The sequence below is a fragment of the Pelophylax lessonae genome, assembly GCF_965119305.1.
Source record: "Pelophylax lessonae genome assembly, chromosome: 5".
In the NCBI taxonomy this organism is placed as follows: Eukaryota; Metazoa; Chordata; class Amphibia; order Anura; family Ranidae; genus Pelophylax; species Pelophylax lessonae.
This window is the reverse complement of record NC_138772.1, coordinates 547794757-547819830: the sequence shown is the minus strand read 5'-3', so window position 1 is coordinate 547819830 and position 25074 is coordinate 547794757. Positions and strand designations below refer to the sequence as shown.

The 25074-nt window shown below is 48.2% G+C and overlaps 1 protein-coding gene across 1 annotated transcript in view; it reads left to right on the top strand.

Annotated features, from left to right (window-relative positions):
* Positions 1-23139, top strand: part of LOC309557242 (UPF0598 protein C8orf82) — a 72073-nt gene extending 48934 nt beyond the window's left edge. Inside the window, exon 3 of the mRNA XM_082259911.1 lies at positions 22655-23139. Within this exon, the coding sequence (XP_082116037.1) occupies positions 22655-23088 (434 nt within the window). The 3' untranslated portion in view covers positions 23089-23139. The remainder of the gene's footprint in view (positions 1-22654) is intronic.
* The last annotated feature ends 1935 nt before the right edge of the window (positions 23140-25074 follow it).

Sequence of the window (25074 nt, the reverse complement as noted above, 5' to 3'; positions counted from 1 at the left end):
TATATATGTATGTATATATATATTTATTGAATAGTGTTACATATATATAGCGATATAAATGTATCCGGAATTGCAGGTATAGACCCAAGAAAGGGGACACTGATACCCAAAGAAAGAGGGGGAGGGGGGAAAAAATGTCTAAATGGTGTTAACCCAAAAATGAAGACTTATGGAAACTAAAAAATTTGAAAATCTCAAAAAATGGGATTGCTGATGGTGAGGGGTCTCCTTGAAGTGAATGGGATGTACTTTCATTACACGTCTTTATGTACATGTATACCTTTTGAAAAAAAAACATTAACTAAATAGAAAGTTATAAAATAAAACTTGGGGCCCCTGACCTGGTGACATCCTATCAGTGCTTGACCAGGGTGACACTTCCTGCAATGGGTGAGCCCGCATCACCTGCCAGGGGTGTCACCCATAACAGGTTCTAACCTGTAACGGACTACTGGCATGAAGTGCCTTCTTGGTCCTCCACACTGGTGAAATTGCATCTGGTACCTTGACATTGACAATACTGTCTGGTATTGTCTCATGTCATCACACGCCATGCATTGCCTTGACCTGGAACATTAAGCAACTTCGGAAATGTCGCCAGCCAATTCCCGACGTATAATATACAACCTGCAAGCTCCAAGCCGGAGCAGAAAACAGCTGCTCTCCATTAGGAAGACATTAGCGGTGAGTATTAGGCAGGAACGGTTTATGAGGACACATTAACAGAGCGGTTTCATGACTGCTGGGAGGAACGTTCTAAATTGTGTTTACTAAGGTGGTAAATGCTAATCCCACAAGTCATGCTTCCCCACAATTCTCCCCATTATATCGGCCTTCTAGTGAGCCCAAACATCGCTAAATCTGTTGGCCTGCAAGGTACATTGACGATATAATGTTACCATAGATTCGGCGGAATACGGCTGGGGGGGTGCGAACCCTTGACATTTACTGGGTGAGTACAAAGATCTGCACCATCGTTCAGTTCACAGCTGGTGGCTCAGGCAGGAGACGAAGTGTAGGAGACGTAGATTTTACGAGATATACTAAACCAATTTCAGATGTTTTCACTGCTTTCGAAAATAGAAACATAATATGTACATTGCAAAAAATCTTTTTGCTATCTCTACATTTCCATTTTAGTAAAAGCTGTTTACTGTATAGTAATAAAAGACAAAAGAGATAAAGAAGACAGAGAGGAATAAGAGGTAAGTGATGGAACACAATTTACAGTATCTCACAAAAGTGAGTACACCCCTCACACTTATGTAAATATTTTATTATATATTTTCATGTGACAACACTGAAGAAATTACGCTTTGCTACAATGTAAAGTAGTGAGTGTACAGCTTGTATAACAGTGTAAATTTGCTGTCCCCTCAAAATAACTCAACACACAGCCATTAATGTCTAAACCGCTGGCAACAAAAGTGAGTACACCCCTAAGTGAAAGTGTCCAAATTGGGCCCAATTGGCAATTTTCTCTCCATGGTGTCATGTGACTCATTAGTATTACAAGGTCTCAGGTGTGAATGTGTTAAATTTGGTGTTATCGCTCTCACTCTCTCATACTGGTCACTGAAAGTTCAACATGGCACCTGGCACCCCATGACAAAGAACGCTCTGGGGATCTGAAAAAAAGAATTGTTGCTCTACATAAAGATGGCCTAGGCTATAAGAAGATAGCCAAGACTTGAAACAGAGTTGCAGCACAGTGGCCGAGACCATACAGCGATTTAACAGGACAGGTTCCACTCAGAACAGGCCTCGTTATGGTCCACCAAAGAAGTTAAGTGCACATGCTCAGCGTCCTATCCAGAGATTGTCTTAGGGAAATAGACGTATGAGTGCTGCCATCATTGCGGCAGAGGTTGAAGGGGTGGGGGGTCAGCCTGTCAGTGCTCAGATCATACGCCGCACACTGCATCAAATTGGTCTGCATGGCTGTCGTCCCAGAAGGAAGTCTCTTCTAAAGATGATGCACAAGAAAGCCCGCAAACAGTTTGCTGAAGACAAGCAGACTAAGGACATGGATTAATGGAACCATCTCCTGTGGTCTGATGAGACCAAGATAAACGTATTTGATACAGATGGTGTCAAGCGTGTGTGGCGGCAACCAGGTGAAGAGTACAAAGACAAGTATGTCTTGCCTACAGTCAAGCATGGTGGTGGGAGTGTCATGGTCTGGGGCTGCATGAGTGCTGCCGGCAATGAGGAGCTACAGTTCATTGAGGAAACCATGAATGCCAACAGTACTGTGACATACTGAAGCAGAGCATGATCCCTTCCCTTCAGAGACTGGGCCGCAGGGCAGTAATCCAACATAACGACCCCAAACACACCTCCAAGATGACCACTGCCTTGCTAAAGAAGCTGAAGGTAAAGGTGTTGGACTGGCCAAGCATGTCTCCAGACCTAAACCCTATTTGGCATCTGTGGAGCGGCATCAAATGGATGGAAGGTGGAGGAGCGCAAGGTCTCTAATATCCACCAGCTCTGTGATGTCATCATGGAGGAGGGGAAGAGGACTCCAGTGGAAACCTGTGAAGCTCTGGTGAACTTCATGCCCAATAAGGTTAAGGCAGTGCTGGAAAATAATGGTGGCCACACAAAATATTGACACTTTTGGTCCAATTTGGACATTGTCACTTAGGGGTGTACTCACTTTTGTTGCCAGCGGTTTAGACATTAATGGCTGTGTGTTGAGTTATTTTGAGGGGACAGCAAATTTACACTGTTATACAACACAGCTACTGTATACAATACAGCTACTGTGGCGTTCCACTGGAGTATATCCTCACTTTCAGGCTGCCTGCTGTTATATTTGCCCAGTTCACCCTCAAATAGAAAGCTGCACTATCTTATTTTGATGAGGCTGGGTACACACTTATGCAAATTGGATGCTGGTTTCCCCGCATCCAATTTACATGACAGGGGAGTGTGACCCAATGGAGCCGACTCACACAGCTCTAGGGTGGCCCAAAGAGAGCACTGCAGAAGGTTCCTTTGCGTCTTTGGCTCCATTTCAGGTCCAAATTCAGGCAAAATTTCAGACCTGATTCACTCCTGAAATTAGGTTTACAGGGGCATACCGAACCTCTGCTGTGAGCCGCTCCACAAATAGTGTGAGCCTCAAAACTTAGTTCAAACTTCATTAAAAATGCTGGGTCAGGGCTTAGTGGACAAAGTAACCCCACATGAAAATGGCAGCTGAACTACGGCAAAATGTATAGACATGTGCAATGACAGTGTGTTTGCCCACAAGAAAATGGCTTCTGTTTAACAGCTCCATTAAATTCAATGTAATTGAGATGTGTATATTTATAAATGGGAATTGTTGCAATCAGCACTCTTTGACCCCTGAGGATTTGCTAGAGCGTTAAAAAACGCATTTGGTAGATTTTAGGGTGCTGACGTCACACACTGCCACATGGACCCTGTGTGGCGGTGACATTTCCATACTCTGCATTCATGCACCCTGGACCCTGGACCGTGAGGATATGGTCAGTGAAGACATTTAAAGTGACCGCTTTTATGAGAGAGCTGTTATCGTCTGGGTGATTACAAAGAGCAATGTTGCTGCTTATAATACACTGCTCAAAAAAATTAAAGAAACACTTTTTATTCAGAGTATACCATCAAGTCAAGTAAAGTTCTGGGATATTGATCTGGTCAGTTAAGTAGCAGAGGGTGTTGTTAATCAGTTTCAGCTGCTTTGGTGTTAATGAAATTAACAGGTGCACAAGATGGGCAACATGGAGACAACCCCCAAAACAGGAATGGTTTTACAGGTGGAGGTCACTGACTTTTTTTTTCCCCCCCTACTCATCTTTCTGACTTTTTTTTCACTAGTTTTGCATTTGGCTATGGTCAGTGTCACTACTGGTAGCATGAGGCGATACCTGGACCCTATAGAGGTTTCACAGGCAGTCCAAATCCCCCAGGATGGCACATCAATACGTGCCATTGCCAGATGGTTTGTTGTGTCTCCCAGCACAATCTCAGAGTGTGGAGTAGAGTCCAGGAGACAGGCAGTTACTCTTGGAAAGGACCTTAACCCATCAGCAGGACCGGTATCTGCTCCTTTGTGCAAGAAGGAAGAGGAGGATCACTGCCAGAGCCCTACAAAATGACCTCCAGCAGGCCACTGGTGTGAATGTCTCTGACTAAAGAATCAGAAACAGACTTCATGAAGCTGGCCCGAGAGCCCGACGTCCTCTAGTGGGCCCTGTGCTCACTGCCCGGCACCATTGAACTCGATTGGCATTTGCCATTGAACACCAGAATTGGCAGGTCGGCCACTGGCACCCTGTGCTTTTTAGGTGAAAGAAGGTTCACCCTGAGCACATGTGACAGACATGAAAGGGTCTGGAGAAGCCGTGGAGAACATTATGTTGCCTGTAACATTCAGCAGGACTGGTTTGGTGGTGGGTCCGTGATGGTCTGGAGAGGAATATCCATGGAAGGATGTACAGACATCTACAGGCTAGACAATGGCACCCTGACTACCATTCGGTATCGGGATGAAATCCTTGGAACCGTTGTCAGACCCTACACTGGTGCAGTGGGTCCTGGGTTCCTCCTGGTGCACGACAATGCCCGTCCTCATGTGGCAAGAGTATGCAGACAGTTCATGGAGGATGAAGGAATTGATACCATGGAATGGCCCCCATGCTCGCCTGACCTAAATCCAATAGAACACCTCTAGGACATTCTGTTTCGGTCCATCTGATGCCACCAGGTTGCACCTCAGTCTGTTCAGGAGCTCAGTGATGCCCTGGTCCAGATCTGGGAGGAAATACCCCAGGACACCATCCGTCATCTCATTAGGAGCATGCCCCGACATTGTCAGGCATGCATACAAGCACATGGGGGCCATACACACTACTGAGGACCATTCTGAGTTGCTGCAATGAAACTTCAGCAAAACGGACTAGCCTGCTGCATCATTTTATTACTTTGATTTTCAGGGCATCTTAGAGTTCAGCCCTCTGTAGGGTGATAATTTTCATTTCCATCAAACCATGTGGCATCCTTTCCTTCCTAACAAATTTCCCAGTCCATACCAGTATAGATCCTAACACATTACCCAGTCCATACCAGTATAGATCCTAACACATTACCCAGTCCATACCAGTATAGATCCTAACAATTTACCCAGTCCATACCAGTATAGATCTTAACACATTTCCCAGTCCATACCAGTATAGATCTAACACATTACCCAGTCCATACCAGTATAGATTCTAACACATTTCCCAGTCCATACCAGTATAGATCCTAACATATTACCCAGTCCATACCAGTATAGATCCTAACACATTACCCAGTCCATACCAGTATAGATCCTAACACATTACCCAGTCCATACCAGTATAGATCCTAACAATTTACCCAGTCCATACCAGTATAGATCTTAACACATTTCCCAGTCCATACCAGTATAGATCTAACACATTACCTAGTCCATACCAGTATAGATCCTAACACATTACCCAGTCCATACCAGTATAGATTCTAACACATTTCCCAGTCCATACCAGTATAGATCCTAACATATTACCCAGTCCATACCAGTATAGATCCTAACACATTACCCAGTCCATACCAGTATAGATCCTAACACATTACCCAGTCCATACCAGTATAGATCCTGACACATTACCCAGTCCATACCAGTATAGATCCTAACACATTGCCCAGTCCATACCAGTATAGATCCTAACACATTGCCCAGTCCATACCAGTATAGATCCTAACACATTACCCAGTCCATACCAGTATAGATCCTGACACATTACCCAGTCCATACCAGTATAGATCCTAACACATTGCCCAGTCCATACCAGTATAGATCCTAACACATTACCCAGTCCATACCAGTATAGAACCTAACACATTACCCAGTCCATACCAGTATAGATATCCAGCATGATATTTTTCCCCATAGAGATCGGATGTGTCTTCAAAGTGTTCCTTTCATTTTTTGAGCTGTGTATTTAGCAGCCACATGTTCTGGTGAGTGCGGAGTGTTGGCGGTGGTTTTGGCATAGTGAATTTTCACAGTATAATTCACGCATCTTGAATGAAGTTATGGAGAATTTATGCACTATGTGTTCAGGAATTGGTGGACTTATTATACACATATGATTTGTCTCTTATTTGTGTATCATTTTTTCACATTTACGTTTCTTTTTATAATAACTAGGAAAAGAAGCGCATATCCGCCCTAGTGTGATACAGTTTATTGAGAGCAACAATAATAAAAACCTTCATCCGATTTACTCACATTTTGTGAATCGAAATGAGCGTGTCAAAGCCTTTGTAAACCATCCTGGGTGATTGCTGCCAGATCTGGATATTAAACACCTCTAGGAGATCCGCTGACAACCTGAATCTGTACCAGGGCCACCGTGACTGAACACCGGCGTGCCCATGTTAGTGCGCAAGCGCTCGGTCCAGCCTGTGCCGTACTCTGACAAGTACCAGCTGCAAAGAGGGAAGCCGAGGGCAGAGGCACATGTCTGGTTGCTGTGATGACGCGTTTCAGGGGCGTGGCCTCATTTATTGAGTCACCTTCTTGTAAATTTAGTTCTATATAATACTTTTTATTTTTTTTGCACTGATTAACCACTCAGGCTGTCCGTCCCCACTGTACTGCAGACAAGCGGCCATTGTAGGCAAAGGTGATTAATGCCACCAAAGGGAAGCTCTATTTGTGGTAAAAACAATGCTAAAAATGTTATCTGGGTACAGTGTTGCATGACTGCGCAATCTCCAGTTAAGGTAGCGCAGTGCTGAATAGCAAAAAATGGCCTGATCTTGACAGGGTAAAATCTTCTAGAGCTCTAGTGGTTAATGGTATATATTTTTAGTTGTTAATATTTGTTTAGCGCTGCCCCCTTATGCTGTGTCTTTCCATGCTTAATTGCATGTCAGTGGAAAGCAGCCACCTTTCTGCGTCCAGGGTTCAATATTTTGACTAAACTCCGTTGTCAATGCCGCAAATTTATAACGTGCCAAAGTAATGCCGTCAGACATCAACAGGCAAATCATTGATTTTATTAGCAATTTCATGAAGGGGAACCTCGGTTTCTATTAGCTGATCAGCAAATGATTCTAGCCAAGAGTCGTTTCCTCCTGTGGAAAGTTCTTCAGAACCGAGTAGAGATAGAAAGATTGAAGCGTAAAAACAGGGGAGACACTTATATGGATGTCACACCCTTTCCTCTACAAAACCAAGCTCCAGTGGCAGAACTACCAGGGTCGCAAAAGCCGCACTTGCAACTGGGCCTGGCATTCTGCGGCCCCAAGACTGCAGGAAGGGCTCCCACTGCAGAACATGTGAAAGGGTCCCGCTGTGGGACCATAATAAAGGGCCCGGGACAGGAGTAAAGGGCCCCAGGACCAGTGAAAAGGGACTAGTTGGTCAAGGGGGCCTTCATGATTTCTTGCATCAGGGCCCTAAAAGTTCTAGTTATGCCTCTGCCAAGTTCATAATATGCCAGGGTGCTAAGTGTCATCTTGGACTCTGACCAGAGGTTGCATGAATAATTACATGGATACGTATGTGGCCACCTTTTGCATTGGGAGGTCATCAGAAGTCCAGGGATCTGCAACCAGGGCCGGACTGGGAATAAAATTCAGCCCTGGAAAAAATTTCATACCAGCCCCATAGCATTATTATGTCGGCCCAATAGCATAACGCCATTATTTTCTTGTTTATAAAAGGGAAAACCATGCATTTTAAAGCAAATTTGAAGAGTGTACTATACATAGATAAGATAGATATAAAAGCATATAGGGCTTTATATATAAAAGAGCAAATTCTAGTTAAAAGTGGTAAATGTGCGGACATGGTACAGGAGATGTCAGGGGCTGTGCGGACATGGTACAGGAGATGTCAGAGGCTGTGCGGACATGGTACAGGAGATGTCATAGGATGTGCGGGGACATGGTACAGGAGATGTCATAGGATGTGCGGGGACATGGTACAGGAGATGTCAGATGCTGTGGGGACATGGTACAGGAGATGTCAGGGGCTGTGCAGACATGGTACAGGAGATGTCAGAGGCTGTGGGGACATGGTACAGGAGATGTCAGAGGCTGCGGACATGATACAGGAGATGTCAGGGGCTGTGCGGACATGGTACAGGAGATGTCAGAGGCTGCGGAGATGGTACAGGAGATGTCAGGGGCTGTGCGGACATGGTACAGGAGATGTCAGAGGCTGCGGACATGATACAGGAGAGGTCAGGGTCTGTGTGGACATGGTACAGGAGATGTTAGAGGCTGCAGAGATGGTACAGGAGATGTCAGGGGCTGTGCAGACATGGTACAGGAGATGTCAGAGGCTGCGGACATGATACAGGAGATGTCAGGGGCTGTGCGGACATGGTACAGGAGATGTCCGAGGCTGCGGAGATGGTACAGGAGAGGTCAGAGGCTGTGCGGACATGGTACAGGAGAGGTCAGAGGCTGTGCGGACATGGTACAGGAGATGTCAGGGGCTGTGCGGAGATGGTACAGGAGAGGTCAGAGGCTGTGCGGACATGGTACAAGAGATGTCAGGGGCTGTGCGGACATGGTACAGGAGATGTCAGAGGCTGCGGACATGATGAGGGGGGTGGGATGAGTGGCAGCAGGGGTGGTGGTGAGGGGGGTGGAATCAGTGGAAGCGGTGGTGATGGTGAGGGGGGTGGGATAAGTGGCAGCGGTGATGGTGAGGGGGGTGGGATCAGTGGCAGCAGGGGTGGTGGTGAGGGGGTGGGATCGGTGGCAGCAGGGGTGGTGATGAGGGGGGTGGGATGGGTGGCAGCAGGGGTGGTGGTGAGGGGATGGCAGCGGTGGTGGTGATGAGGGGGGGTGGCAGCGGTGGTGGTGAGGGGGGTGGGATTGGTGGCAGCAAGGGTGGTGGTGAGGGGGGTGGGATTTGTGGCAGCAGGGGTGGTGATGAGGGGGGTGGGATCGGTGGCAGTGGTGGTTGTGAGGGGGGTGGGATCAGTGGTATTGGTGAGGGGGATGGGATCGGTGGCAGTGGTGGTGGTGAGTGGGATGGGATCAGTGGCAGGGGTGGTGGTGGGGGGATGGGATCAGTGACAGGGGTGGTGGGGGGGGGATGTGATCAGTGGCAGGGGTGGTGGGGGGATCAGTGGTGGTGGTGAGCTCAGTGGCAGCTATTGTGGTGAGGGAAGATTAGTGGCAGTGGTGATGGGGGGTGCCATCCTCCCCACTGCCACTGCTCCCCCCCATCCTATCAGGGATAAGATCTGTGGGGGTGGTGAGATCAGCAGGGCCAGGGGACAGGGGTGGAGGTCGGAGGATGGGACCAATAATTGCACTGCTGCTGATTTTTATGACTAACTTGGTCAGTCGATTCATTCATCCAGTTGATCATGCTGCTGTCGTCTGTGTACTGACAGTACTGGATGTGGTGTGGGACTCTCGGCGCCGTGAGTGACCGTCCGACGTCCGTCTTGCTGAGTCACATGATCCAACGCCGGCGCCGCGCAGCCGCTCCCGCCAGATGTGAGGTCATGCCGCTCGTAGCGGCTGACGTCACGTAGGAAAGACTTCACCGGGGCTGCAGCGGCCATCACAGTGCGGCCGCGGCGCGGTCCCAATAGCGGCCGCGTCTTAAAGCGACCATCACAGCGCGGCCGCGGCGCGGTCCCAATAGCGACCGCGTCTTAAAGCGGCCCCATCAATCTTAAAGCGGCCCCAATTTTAAATCGGCCCCAAAGCGGCCCACCGGGAAATTTCCCGGTATCCCGGTAGGCCAGTCCGGCCCTGTCTGCAACCCATGAAAGAGGATCTTGTGGCTGATGTATCTGTCTCCTTGCAGGTCTTTCAGTTTATGGAGGCTATGGATACCTGTAGGGGAGGCTTAGGACCTCATCTGTATTTTTATCAGAAGTTTTTGAACTCTAATCCTAAAGAAGTCTCCAGAAAACAAGTCCTGATATGTTCCACTCCTCGCCTTTTTTCAGAACCATAGCTCTACAGCGCCACCCTTAGGTCAGAATTTCTTCCTCCCTCGTATGAAGACCCTTTTCTTGCACAGATTGACATTGACCATCTCACATCTTCCAGCGACAATTGCCATGAACTGCAGAGTGGAGTGTACCTAGATCAGTCCTAGTTTTAAAATGACTCGTGACTAGTGAGGTTTTACTACTGCTAGAATATTCTGGCTTCATGAAACATAAAAAGTTTACTAATGGAAGATGTTCCCTGAAAAGCTGGAAACTCTGTATGTTGAAGTCTTCCAGAAACAGAGATGTGAGTGGGAGTGACAGCTGGTGTATTCCCTTCATGGGATTACCGGTCAGTGTGGCTGGGATCAGTACATGGATGCAGACCGGAGGGTTGAAATCTTTCAAGCCACTTTATTTCTGCAGGCTGTTGACAGTCTGAACCTCTACTGCAGCCAAAGTCTCAGTTAAGAACAGGAAGGGGTGAGGGCCCGCACATAGCACTCTGACATACATAGAACATTAAATCTGACGTCTAGATATGGCATTTTTTTACATAGGTTTGTCCTGCTGCATTGTGAATACAGGCGGTTGCTCACTCAGCACTGGCACCATTCAAGGAGCACGCTGAATTTTCTCAATTATTGCAGTGTTCTCTGTTTGGATGAGGTGGAGAGGGGGCAAGGAGTGTGTAAATCTGTCAAGCCAACTGTCTGCTGTCAGGCAGAACAGATTGCTTCCAGGGATATCCCGTAATGTGGCTACAACCCCCTACCCCTCATTTTTTCTTGGCTCTGCTGTCCCAGCTGCAAGCCCCAAGACCCCCAACAGTTCGCTGAACTCCCCTAGCTACTTACTGACCAGTCACGTACCTTGTACATCATAGTTACATAGTTTGTGAGGTCAAAAAAAGACATCAATCCATCCAGTTCAACCTATGATGTGTGTGTGTTTGCTGTTAACCGTACATTGTGTACCCCTGTTTGTTGTACATTGTATACCCCTGTATGTTGTACATTGTATACCCCTGTTTGTTGTACATTGTATACCCCTGTATGTTGTACATTGTATACCCCTGTATGTTGTACATTGTATACCCCTGTATGTTGTGGTCTTTAAGGTGCCCATCTAATAGATTTTTGAAACTATTGATACTCCCTGCTGAAACCACTGTATCGGATGTGCGGAAGAGAATTCCACATCCTTACTGCTCTGACAGTGAAGAACCCCCTACGTATTTTAAGGTTAAACCGCCTTTCCTCTAGTTTTAGTGAGTGGCCACGTGTCTTATTGTATTCCCTTTCTCTGAATAGTTTGTTCCTTATGCTAGGGTCGCCAGTACAGTATTTGTACATTGATATCATATCCCCCCCTAAATCGTCTCTTCTCCAGAGAGAATAGGTTCAGTGCTTGTAGTCTTTCCTCATAGCTGATGTCCTCCATTCCCCTATTTATTTGTGTTGCCCTTCTCTGGACTCTCTCCAGTTCCAGCACATCCTTCTTGAGGACCGGTGCCCAGAACTGGACAGCATACTCCAGATGTGGCCGGACCAGAGTCTTGTAGAGAGGGAGAATAATCTCTTTATTTCTGGAGTGAATCCCCTTTTTTATACATCCCAGTATTCTGTTGGCTTGGCTTGCAGCAGCTTGGCATTGCATGCCACTGCCAAGCCTGTTGTCTACCAGTACCCCCAGGTCCTTTTCCATCCTAGACTCACCCAAAGGTTCCCCCCTAGTGAGTAGCTTGCTTGTTGGTTTTTGGCACCCAAGTGCATTACTTTACATTTTTCAACGTTAAACCTAGTGGTGCACCGAAATTTTGGCAACCAAAATTTTCGGCCGAAAATGGGCTTATTCAATTTTGGCCGAAAATGGGTTAAAGATGCCGAAATTAGCGATGGCCGCCGCGGGCGCAGCGCAGGTTTCAAAAGTTCCGCCTCTGGCCAGCGGCCCGCCTCCCGGTCACTACTACAACTGTGTGAATGAATGAACTTACAATCCGGGCGGACGTGCGGCCGCTAATAGCTATAACTATGTGAGCCCTTCACTTCCGTGTCAGCGGAGATACATTAGCTATTAGCGGACGCTCGCCCTCCCGGAGTGTCAGTTCATTCATTCACACAGTTGTAGTAGTGACATCACAGGGAGGCCGGCCAGAGGCGGGACTTTTGAAAGGGTACACTGGAGGAGCGGGGGAGTTTGCCTGTGACATGGAGGTGCCGAGTCACTGCCGACAAGGGGGAGGGGGAGGGGCGGGGGGGCTGAGGCAAGGTTACCATTGGTTAATGTATTGCCACTGCTGGTCACTGATGCATTAGTGACCGACCAGTTGCAGTTAATTAACCCCTTTGTGCTGCATTAGTGCAACCGGTGTTAATTAACACTTATACTGGTTGCACTAATGCAACACAAAGGGGTTAATTAACTGCCACTGGTTGGTCACTAATGCATCAGTGACCAGCAGTGGCAATACATTAACCCCCTCATGCTGCATAATACAAATACCATTGGTAATTAAATTTATCAAATATTACCAACAGCGCATGTCTAGAAAAAAATAATAATAAAGTATCTGTGGTGGGTGGTCTATTGGGTCATCAGAGTACATTGGAGAATTGTACACTGCACACATAGCGCTGTGCACAGACAACGTTATCTGGGTGCACAGGTAGAGGGGAGGCCGCTGATTGGCTGGAAGGAGAAACCCAGGACCACCCGGACAGATGGGACCCCGCTGGACATCTGTTACTAACCTCTACTGACCCACTTGCCGTAAGGTATTGGGGGTCAACACCTTACGGTGAGTTTGAATTGCCTACACTATATTGCACTAGCACGGAGGATGACACCACTACTGCACTATTGGAAATTCTTATCTGACCGTTTTTTTATTGGACTTTAATACTGTATTTATTTTTTGGACTACAGGTGTATGTCTCTGCCTGTTTGTGGCGTATGCCCCTGTTCTATCTATTTTAAAATAATTTGGGGGAAAAAAGTCATTTTCGGTTTTCGGCCAAGGGCATCCTGCATTTTCGGTTTCGGCCCAGAATTTTCATTTCGGTGCATCCCTAATTAAACCTCATCTGCCATGTAGTTGCCCACCCCATTATTATGTTCAGATCCGCTTGTAAGGTTTCCACATCCTGCATAGAAGATATTGGCAAGCTTAGTTTAGTATCATCCGCAAATACTGAGATTCTATCATTGGTCTTCGAGTATACCAGGATGATGGGTGCAGCTGCAGGCATAACCCCGGTACCATTTTTTAGAGCCAGGGGTCATCTCTCTTGTAATAGCAATCAGAGAGACTATCGCCACTGTCACCTTTCGTGGCTTGCTCGGGCTCTCCCGTCCCACCAGGAGCTCTGAACCAAATCCTTCATTATAAGTTAGCCGGCTGGTCTGCAAGACCCGGACCCTGGGTTGGAGATTTCTTCCCTCTCAAAACTCTTTGAAATCTCCAAACTTTAGAACCCAATCTGGAAATACCAAAACCCGGAGAAAGAACCACCTTTCTTCATTTAGAATCTATATTCTGGAGCCCAGAACTCTGCATAAGTGCATACCTTGAGTCCATAGCTGGTTCCCTTTTCCCAGCGGCGGTGTCCATTCTGCCCCTTAAGGACATCGAGAGACCAAACATAAAGGGAGGGACTGTGAACATGACTTCACCACGCTAACCAGGTTGGCGCTCACAGCCAGGAAGCGCAGCTAGAGCCGGCTGGTCTTAGGAGATTGCGCTGTTTTCTAGTGTCAGTAGCGGCACTAATTGAAGTACAGTAGGTGTTCGGTATAAATAAGCGTAGAAGGCCGTTCTACACTATAAAGGAATTTCCTTTTTCTTTCGATGGGTTCCTGGTGTGAGCTGTATTTTGTGGATTAATGGAATGAGTGATGTTATCACCTTGTGTCATATCTAGTTCCCTTTTCCCAGTGGCAGGACCTCTCACTGTCACACTCCTTATATTAGAACCACACGTGAACTTTTCAATGGTACTATTTCATTGCACGCCACAAACATTTTGGTGCTTTCCACCATTGGGCCTGTTTCCTTCTTCACCTAACTTGGAACAGGGTGTTACTTGATAGGTGGCGGGGAGGTGAAATTCCGACACATTGTCCCATTTTTGCCCACAGGCAATGGTTGCCCTTGTCTGGGCATTGCTCACCTAAGTCCTGTTTCCAGGTCCCTTGCCTTTGCTAATTCCAGGTGCGGGCACTGTTAATCCTGTGCTGCAGAAGTGCCCATGGTGAACAGTTCACGACAGTCCCCTCACATTATTGTCACCACTGCAGACTTCTTTTCTGAATCCTGAGAGAATCATGCCGCTGGACAGCCAATGGGAAGTGTCCATGTCATTCTGAAGACTCTGGGTTTGTTTGGATGGAGTAGGTCTGTGTCCTGCTGGAGAGACTCACCCTCCTTATTTGTCCTGGTGATGGGAAATCCATCAGAACCGGAAGTAAGATTCCAGTGAATGTTGTCTACAAGAGGATTTTCCTCTCTCTTCCTGTTGTGTTTCCAGGACAGGAAGTTAAGGAAAATCTGCCAGGTAAGGTGCAGATGGGGGTTTTAACCCTTCTCTACGCTATACAAACTAATACATTTGGCTTTACATACTTTAACACAGTTCCTTGTTTAATCTCAGACTAGGTCGGAATTTTAGATTGTGGGTGCAAAGGGTTCGAAAATCACCTACTTTAGGTTTATAGATTCTTGAAACTGCTGATCCCCCGCTATGTAAAAAGTGGGGACATGTACTCACTGATTGTCCTCGCAGCCCCCCCAACCATCTCCTGTATTATTCCCTAATGTGTTCAATCAGCAACATATTAATATAACACATTTCCTGATGTACGGAAATATAATTACAAGTCCGCCTGCTGGGGCTGCACCAGTCTGTTCTGCTGCACCGTTATGTCTGCTGTCTGTAAGAGGAAGATCAAATCTATATGGTGTGCTATTCTGGTCACACACAGGCGGATTTCAATCTGATAGATCAACAGAATCCTGTTTATAGATGAGGTGACTTGCATTTAAGGGGCAAGCCCCCAGTTGATCAATATTTGCCCAGAATTATGTTGTGCCACCCCTCTTCTGCACTTGGAGTTGAGGTGCCACCCCTCTTCTGCACATTGTGTGGAGGTGCCACCCCTCTTCTGCACATTGTGTTGAGGTGCCACCCCTCTTCTGCACATTGTGTGGAGGTGCCACCCCTCTTCTGCACATTGTGTTGAGGTGCCATCCCTCTTCTGCACGTTGTGTTGAGGTGCCACCCCTCTTCTACATGTTGTGTGGAGGTGCCAACCCTCTTCTGCACATTGTGTTAAGGTGCCACCCCTCTTTTGCACTTGGTGTCAAGGTATCACCCTTCTCCTGCAGGTTGTGTGGAGGTGCCACCCCTCTTCTGCACATTGTGTGGAGGTTCCACCCCTCTTCGGCACGTTGTGTGAAGGTTCCATCCCTCTTCTGCACTTGGTGTCGAGGTGCCACCCCTCTTCTGCATGTTGTGTTGGGTTGTCACCCCTCTTTGGCATTCTGTGTTGAGGTGCCAGGCCTCTTTTGCACGCTGTGTTGAGGTGCCCACCCCTCTTCTGCATGTTGTGTTGTGGTGCCACCCCCCTTCGGCATGCTGTGTTGAGGTGCCAGGCCTCTTTTGCATGCTGCGTTGAGGTGCCAGGCCTCTTCTGCACACTGTGTTTGCAGTGCCACCCCTCTTCTGCACATTGTGTTGCAGTGCCACCCCTCTTCTGCACATTGTGTTGCGGTGCCACCCCTCTCCTGCACGCTGTTTTGAGGTGCCAGGCTTCTTCTGCACATTGAAGCTTTATGTCTTTTTCATTGTAATTCCATGTGAAATGACAAACTACAAACTGACCTCTGTACCTGCAGGCATTGTAGAATAATTCAGCTTTAAAGTACACTGTAGAAGCATGGATTTTATTCAGCTCTGTCTTCTCTCATTTCCTGAGCAACTGATTTGTGCTTGAAGAGGACCTTCAGTCTTAAAAAAAAAATAAATAAATAAAGTAAAAATTTATGAAAAGTTGACGTTTAAAAAAAGGGCCACTTACCTGTCCAACGATCCAGAGGCGTCTTTTCTCGGGGCGATTCTTTGCAGGTTTTTGAATCCCCGAAGTTGCCATACTTACTGTGGGAATCCGGTTGTGACTGATTGCGGCTTCACATCCGGCTCCCCGCTGCGCTGCACTTTGTGAATCGTCCTGCAGACTTCTGAGACCTGTGACGTGTCCCAGAATCCCGGGTGGTTGCAGAAAGTGTAGGGGGGAGGGGGGGGATTCCGTTCCGATCGCCTAGGTCAGGGGTCTCCAAACTTTATAAACAACAGGCCAGTTTATTGACTTTAGGGGACTGGACTGTGGCCATTGGGAACATAATTGGTTCTGACGTCAGTGGGAATAAACAATGCCCCATCCCTAAGTGGGAGGAATTGTGCTCCATCATTGGTGTCAGTGGCAGTAATTCTGCCCCATTTTTGGTGTCAGTGGGGGGAATTATGTCCCATTGTTGGTATCAGTAGATGCAACTAGTGCCCCAAGGGTTGGATAAAAGCAAGTGAAGGGTCGCATCTGGCCCTGGGCTGCAGTTTGGAGACCACTGGCCTCAGTGGTCGGATCGGGTACCTGCTAAAACTAGGTACTCGCTCCCCCTGCCCCCCTCCCCCCCCAAAAAAAACCTTCAAAAGTGGGAGAGTGGAGGGAAGAAGGTGTTAAAGCAGAAATTTCCTTTTTCGGGTGAAGTTCCACGTTTAGTTAGAGATTAAAAACCTGACAGGCTGCCAGCTTGATGCTGGAGAGCAGGGGTAGCTTGACTGCTGTGTCACTGCTGGGAGGAGGAGCTGAGCTTCTGTGTCAATGCTGGGAGGGGGGAGCTGAGCTGCTGAGTCACTGCTAAGAGGGGGGGGGGGGGAGCAGACTGATCACCCTTATCGCCCACCAAAAAAAAGTGCATGGAGTTTTTCAAATGCAGTGCCCCACAATGCATGCTAGTGCAATACCATGAGTTGGAAAGGTGCGTTTTGGGACATTAAGATTGAATGACACCACAATGCGCAACATGCATATTATGTCTGTTGCAGTAATGCACATATTCCCACATTGCAAAAATGTGTACTCCCCCTTTCTCTTTCTGCTCTCTTGTCTGTCTCTCCCCATCCCCCAGCATCTTTCCTACCCCAGCTGCACCCAATATCTCTTTATGCCTTCTGGTCTGTCTGTCTCTCCCACCCCCCTGCCCCCCAATTTATGCCTTCTGGTCTGTCTCTCCCACCCCCCCTTCCCCCCAATATCTCTTTACGCCTTCTGGTCTGTCTCTCCCACCCCCCCTGCCCCCCAAAATCTCTTTACGCCTTCTGGTCTGTCTCTCCCACTGCCCTGCCCCCCAATATCTCTCTTCAAGCCTTTTGGTCTGTCTCTTCCACCCCCCGCCCCCCGTCCCCCAAAATGTCTCTTTACATTGTCTGGTCTGTCTCCTCCACCCCCCCCCCCACCTCCCAGTATGTCTCTTTATGCCTTCTGGTATGTCTCTCCCACTGCCCTGCCCCCCCCCCCAATATCTCCAAGCCTTCTGGTCTGTCTATCCCACCCCCTGCCCCCCCAACATCTCTTTCTATGCCTTAAGGTCTGTCTCTCCCACCTCCCTGCCCCCCAATATCTCTTTACACCTTCTGGTCTGTCTCTCCCACCTCCCTGCCCCCCAATATCTCTCTTGAGGCCTTCGGGGCTTTCTCTCCCACCCCCTTGCCCTCCTTATATCTCTCTTTACTCCTTCTAATCTGTCTCTCCCACCCCCCTGCCCCCCAATATCTCTTTACCCCTCCTGGTCTGTCTCTCCCACCGCTCTACCCCCCAATATCTCTCTTCAAGCCTTCTGGGCTTTCTCTCCCACGCCCTTGCCCCCTCCCCCCCCAATATCTCTCTTTATCCCTTCTAGCCTGTGTCTCCCACCCTCCCTGCCCCCCAATATCTCTCTTTACGGCTTTTAGCCTGTCTCTGCCGCCCCCCCCCCCCCAGTATCTCTCTTTACGCCTTCTGGTCTGTCTCTCCCTCCCCCCGCCACCCAATATCTCTCTTCCTGCCCTCTGGTCTGTCTCCCCCAGTGCCCCCCAATATATGTCTTCTTGCCCTCTGCCCTCTGCCCCCCCCCCCATTCCCAGCATCTCTCTCTTACCCCAGTGCCCCGTCTCTTTCTGCCCCTCACCCTCTATTTGTCTCTCTGATTACAGCGCTGTGTTGGGTGACGCTCTCTCTCCGTTCTCAGGAAAATTTAGCAGATTTTAATTTGTTATGATTTGGTTTTAGTTGGAATTTTCTGTATCATTAGGCAGCTGATTGCGGCTCCCCATCTGGTTGCAATAACAGATCTTCCTTCATCATATAATCTATTGTTAGATTTCCTCCCGTCAGCCATACACACGTCTCCGCTGTCTGCGCTGCATTGTGCCGTGTGTGATCGGGGGTGTCCTGTGTGTGATCGGGGGTGTCCTGTGTGTGATCAGGGGTGTCCTGTGTGTGATCGGGGGTGTCCTGTGTGTGATCGGGGGTGTCCTGTGTGTGATCGGGGGTGTCCTGTGTGTGATCGAGGGTGTCCTGTGTGTGATCGGGGGTATCGGGGGTGTCCTGTGTGTGATCGGGGGTGTCCTGTGTGTGATCGGGGGTGTCCTGTGTGTGATCGGGGGTGTCCTGTGTGTGATCGGGGGGTGTCCTGTGTGTGTATATGTGATGGATAGAGATGGTGCTGCACAGTTGTAGCGGCTCCTCTTCTGGACTGTAATGACTTACTCTGATATCCCTGCACACTGTGAGCTTCTCACAATGTGCATTAGAAGCTGCAGCAAGTCAGATAGAGCCCCGCCCCATTTTCTGGCTAGGGGACATCCACCATCATCTAGCTCTTTCCTCCCCGGCTGTGCCCCACCCCTTTCATTCTATGCATTTCAGTTCTTTCAATTACAGAGGCTCAGCTTCACATGTGGGCGTTACCGTACAATCACAGCCGGCCTAAAATACTTTAATGCATTCTCGGAATTATGGGGAAAAAAACCTGTTGTCAGCTCCCCCCATTCTTCCCCAGATACTTACCTGAGCCCAATCTCGATCCAGCATTGTGCCAGAGAGCAAACTGCACTGCTCTCTCCCTCTCTTCTCACTGGATTCAGTGAGAGCAGCGGGAGCGGTTGGCTCCTGTTTTCAAAAATCAAATATTGTGATGCGGGGGGGCGAACCACACTGTGTTTGTCTATAGACACACATAGTGGGGCTTGGAAAGCACAGAAGGCATTAGGAGCCAGGAACATCGGTGGGGGACCCCAGAAGAGGGGGATTGGAACTGCTGTGTGCAAAACAAAGACAGAGCAGGTAAGTATGACATGTTTGTTTAACCACTTCCAGACCGTCTACGGTGTATTTATGTCGGTACTTTGACATTAAATACCGGTTTCTGCCATAATCCCAATATTTTTCTACACGGCCGGCGGTCCTCTTTCACATAAAAGTGGTCCCAGTGGTGGATTTGCCACGGGATTACTTTTATGAACGGACGGATAGGTGGCTCCCCCCCCCCAGCCCCGCCCCTTCCCGGGGTTTTCCCAGCTTACCGGAGCCGTCGGTAGCTGTGGAAACGATCCGGTCCTAGGCAGGAAGTCGAGTGAGGGCAAGATGGCCCCCACTCCACTCTATGGCCTTGGAGGACCAGAGCGACATCATACGTCACTTCCTCCCAACGGCCTTAAAGAGCCTATTATTTCTCTTGCAGAAAAAAATTACTTGACGGCGCACTAGAACGGCATCTCTTGTGCGCCCCCAGGGGCGCGCGGAGCGGCAACCGTGCCATGTTGCTAGGACATGGCGCGACCCTGATCTCGGTAAAGAGTCAATGACATGACTCTTTACCCATGTGATCGGCTGTGTCCAATCACAGCCAGACACATGTAAATGAGGAAGTGCCGTTATTCGGCTCTCCTCGCCTCATGCTATCAGCGGCTCCTCCTCATAGGGGAGACAAGTACAAGTAATCAGGGCACTGATTACACAAAATGTAAATAAAGTGCCAATTCCTGCCTACCATCAGTGCCCACAGTGCCCGCCATCAGTGCCCACAATCAGTGCCCATAGTGCTGTCAGTCAGTGCCCATCAGTGCCTGCTCATCTAGGCACTGATGGGCACTGACTGGCAGCACTATGGGCACTGATTGTGGGCACTGATGGTGCTGCCCATCAATGCCACCCGTCAGTGTCCATCAGTGCCGCCTGTCAGTGCTGCCTCTCAGCGCCCATCAGTGCCACCTCTTAGCACCCATCAGTGCCCATCAGTGCCGCCTACCAGTGCTATCTATCACTGCCCATCAGTGCGGTATATTAGTACCTCCTCATCAGTGCCACTTCATCAGTGCCCATAAGTGGCACCTCATCAGTGCAGCCTATCAGTGCCCATCAGTACCGCCTCATCAGCGCACATCAGTGAAGGAGAAAAATGTATTTATTTTCAAAATGTACTCACAGAAAATCAGAAAAACTATTTTTTCTTCAAAATTATCTTTTTTTTCTTTTTTTTTGTAATAAATAAAAAACCCAGAGGTGATTAAATACCACCAAAAGAAACCTCTATTTGTGTGAAAAAAAAATGATAAAAATTTCATATGGGTACAGTGTAGCATGACTGCGCAATTGTCATTCAAAGTGTGACAGCGCTGAAAGCTGGAAATTGTCCTGGGCAGGAAGGGGGGTGAAAGTGCACTGTAGGCAAGTGGTTAAGGTTACACCGCTTCTCCTCTAATCTCATTGTGTGGCCACGTGTCCTCTTACACCTCCTGAGACTAAATAGTTTTTTTCCTATGCTGGGATCACCGTTAAGGTATTTGTAAATTGCTATCATGTCCCCTCTCGGGCGTCTCTTCTCCAAGGAGAATAAATTAAGCGCTTGCAAACACTGCTCATAATTTAGGTCATCCAATCCCCTAATTAGTTTAGTTGCCCTTCTCTGGACTCTCTCCAGTTCCAGCACATCTTTCTGAAGATAGACGACCAGAACTGGACAGAATACTCCAGATGCGGTCGGACCAGAGTTTTATAAAGTGGAAGGATTATAGTTTTATCTCTGGAATACATCCCCTTGATTATGCATGCTGCCTTTTTATTTTCCTTGCATCCGATTGGGTTTTCTTTACAAAGTGAAGCTTCACCGCCTTCACTAAACTCTGAGCAAAATGAGTGTAGTTGTACTTGCCAAGAGCACAGTCCACTTGCCTTTAGTAAATCAAAGCAGTGCCAGCAACAATCAGAAGGGGGCAGTGGTGAGGATCACAGCGAGCTCTGACGCTCTTGGACGATGCAGTTGTGATCTTATGGATTAGCATCAGACATAACCAGGACATTGTCCTCCTTCCAGGTCACGTCCCCCGTAGTCCGGACTGTGTGCAGAGTTCCGGGTGACGGATTGTCTGAACGCTCCATCAAATGCGAGAAAAGCCGCCAATTTCTATTAAAGGAGAACTCCGCTAAGAATGATCTCCTTCCACACTGTACACATAACAAATCTTATTATCATTCAAGGAAAAAACCGCACTCCTTCCGAGGGGCAACACTTTGATGGTTTTCCCAAGTCTCTTATCACCATCAGTCAGGTGGAAGAGGCTGCAAAGAGGGAAAACTTTCCCATAATGCAATGCAATATTCCACCGATTCCCTCTACGTATACCGCACTGTCATAAATTATTTATTGTATTTATTTCTATACTGTAGCTCTGACATATACCGCAGCACTGTACAGGGAAAACTGAGCCAATCACATCAGTCTCTGTACCAGAGGAGCTTACACTCTAATGCCCCCCCCCCCCCACAGTCACATCAGTCTCTGTACCAGAGGAGCTTACACTCTAATGTCCCCTCCCCCACAGTCACATCAGTCTCTGTACCAGAGGAGCTTACACTCTAATGTCCCCCCCCCACAGTCACATCAGTCTCTGTACCAGAGGAGCTTACACTCTAATATCCCCCCCCCCCCACAGTCACATCAGTCTCTGTACCAGAGGAGCTTACACTCTAATGCCCCCCCCCCACAGTCACATCGGTCTCTGTACCAGAGGAGCTTACACTCTAATGTCCCCTCCCCCACAGTCACATCAGTCTCTGTACCAGAGGAGCTTACACTCTAATGTCCCCTCTCCCACAGTCACATCAGTCTCTGTACCAGAGGAGCTTACACTCTAATGCCCCCCCCCCCACAGTCACATCAGTCTCTGTACCAGAGGAGCTTACACTCTAATATCCCCCCCACAGTCACATCAGTCTCTGTACCAGAGGAGCTTACACTCTAATGTCCCCCCCCCCCCACAGTCACATCTGTCTCTGTACTAGAGGAGCTTACACTCTAATGTCGTCGTCCCCCCACAGTCACATCGGTCTCTGTACCAGAGGAGCTTACACTCTAATGTACCCCCAGAGTCACACACTATTATATTATACATGTATATAGCTCTGACATATACCGCAGTGCTGTACAGAGATCACTGAGCCAATCACATCAGTCTCTGTACCAGAAGAGCTTACACTCTAATGTCCCCCCACAGTCACACATTATATAGCTCTGACATATACCGTGGTGTTGTACACCATTATTATTATACATGTATATATCTCTGACATAGTTCTCTGTTTTTCAGATAAGAAGTTTCTGGTTTTCTTCTTCAAACAAGTGCGGAGGAATAGGAGCGGGCGCTATGAGGAGGAGTTCCCGTACCTCTCGCCGTGTGGCAGGGAACAGAACTACATCCGCTGTGATGACCGCCCTATCGTCTTCACACACCTGCTGCGGGAGGAGAGCTCTGGACTCCAGCAGTTGTCGTACTGCGGGGGAGGAGACCAGCTGGCGGTGCGCTTTGAGCCGGAGAGACTGGTAATGCTTCCAGAAAACGGGCGGGTCTATCACCCTGGGCCGGAGAAGAGCGGCGGAGTGGGCCTTGTGAAGTCCTCACTGGCGTTCGAGCTCAGCACTTGTTTTGAATTCCCTGGCGGTTCTACTTCTGGGGCCCCAAGCCATTTTCATTGGGATGGCAAGCGGTATTTCCTCACCAACGAGCTGAGGCCGCTCATCTGAGGTCACTTATCTGAAACCGCTTACCTGAGGCCGCTCACCTGAGACCGCTAATCTGTGACCACTCATCTAGGACTGCTCATTTGAGGTTACTTATCTGAAACTGCTACATATACAATTTGGGCAATGTTGGGACTTTAGATGAGACACTGGTGAGCACTGCTCAGCGTCTCCATCCCTGTGTATAACAAAATGAAGAGAAAAAAGGGGATTAAAGAAGGTGTGTGTGTATATGGAAACCAACCGGCCCTTAGTTTGCTATACTTGCCCACCAGTCTGCTAACAAACCAAATAAACCTGTCTAACATAATAGGTTAAAAACAGGGGTTTAGTTAACACACATTTGCAAACCCATGTATAAGCTGCAGGCCACTCCATGGCACCCTGTGTATCCTGCAGTCCTAACACTTCCTAACACTACTCAACCTGAGTGTCTCCAACATGGAAGTACATGAATGCTGATGGATGGATGGGAAACAGCTGAGCATGGAGATGACCCAATCCTCCCCCAACCTGCTCCCATCCATGACTGGTATTGAAAAACTAATGGCCATGTGATGGTCATAGGGTGCAAACTAAAAAATGACCAGCTGGAAAACACACACCCCCATCCCAGTAGTAAAGGCAAATTGGGACTTGCTCAGCTGTTTCCCATCCATCAGCATTCATGTACTTCCATGTTGGAGACACTCAGGTTGAGTAGTGTTAGGAAGTGTTAGGACTGCAGGATACACAGGGTGCCGTGGAGTGGCCTGCAGCTTATACATGGGTTTGCAAATGTGTGTTAACTAAACCCCTGTTTTTAACCTATTATGTTAGACAGGTATATTTGGTTTGTTAACAGAGTGGTGGGTAAGTATAGCAAACTAAGGGCCGGTTGATTTCCATATACACACACCTTCTATAATCCCCTTTTTCTCTTCAGTTTACTTATCTGAAACTGCTTATCTGAGGCCGCTTATCTGAGGCCGCTTATCTGAGGCCGCTCACCTGAGGCCGCTCACCTGAGGTTGCACACCTGAGGTTGCACATCTGAGGCCGCTCATCTGAGGTGGCACATCTGAGGCCGCTCATCTGAGGTGGCACATCTGAGGCCGCTCATCTGAGGTTGCACATCTGAGGCCGCTTATCTGAGGTTGCTTATCTGAGGCCGCTCATCTGTGACTGCTCATCTGAGGCCGCTCAACTGAGGCCGCTGATCTGTGACTTCTCATCTGTGACCGCTCATCTGATTGCTGATATTTTATATACATAAATGGAGTGAGTGACACAGCCTGCTACTAAAACTGCCATATTTCAGGCACTGGGGGCAGCTGGAAGAGAGGCAAATTGAGACTTCAGAATTGTAGATTCAGAAAATGGTCGTCTCTTCAGGATAAAGTACCAGCAGGCACAGGAACTCAGATGACAACCAGTACAGAAATAAACATGCGGTCATTTATAGACTTTTTGTTGCTTCCAGAGTTCCACTTTAACCTGCATACAGACTGCGCTTCTCCCTTTATATGGGGGATGTGTGAGGACCCTCCAGCTGTACCGCCTGTGGGCGGAGAACTGTGTGCCATGTGACCCATGTCATCCATATATATTACTCAGCTTTAAAGAGAACCAGTCATAATTGAGCTCATGTAAGGATCGGGCATTAAAGTAGAATTCCAGGCTCAACCTAACTATTCCTAATATGTCCCCTCCCCCACTCCTAACACCTATACTGGCTCAGAAACATGTATATACTTATCTATATTCAGCGTCACGTGTCAGCCAGTGCCGGCTGCAGAGGAGAGGATGGAGTGCCGACAACAGATGGGCCAAAGGAGTGATGTCACTACACACGCATTACTAGCTGTTGTTGGTGCTCCCTCCTCTCCCCTGCAGGCGGTGGTGGCTGATACAGGGGATCATGGGATTGGACCAGAGTGGGCTGAAATTAGGTAAGTATATACAAGAGGGAGAAGAGAGGACGACGGCTGGAAAGTCTTAGAGCAGTAA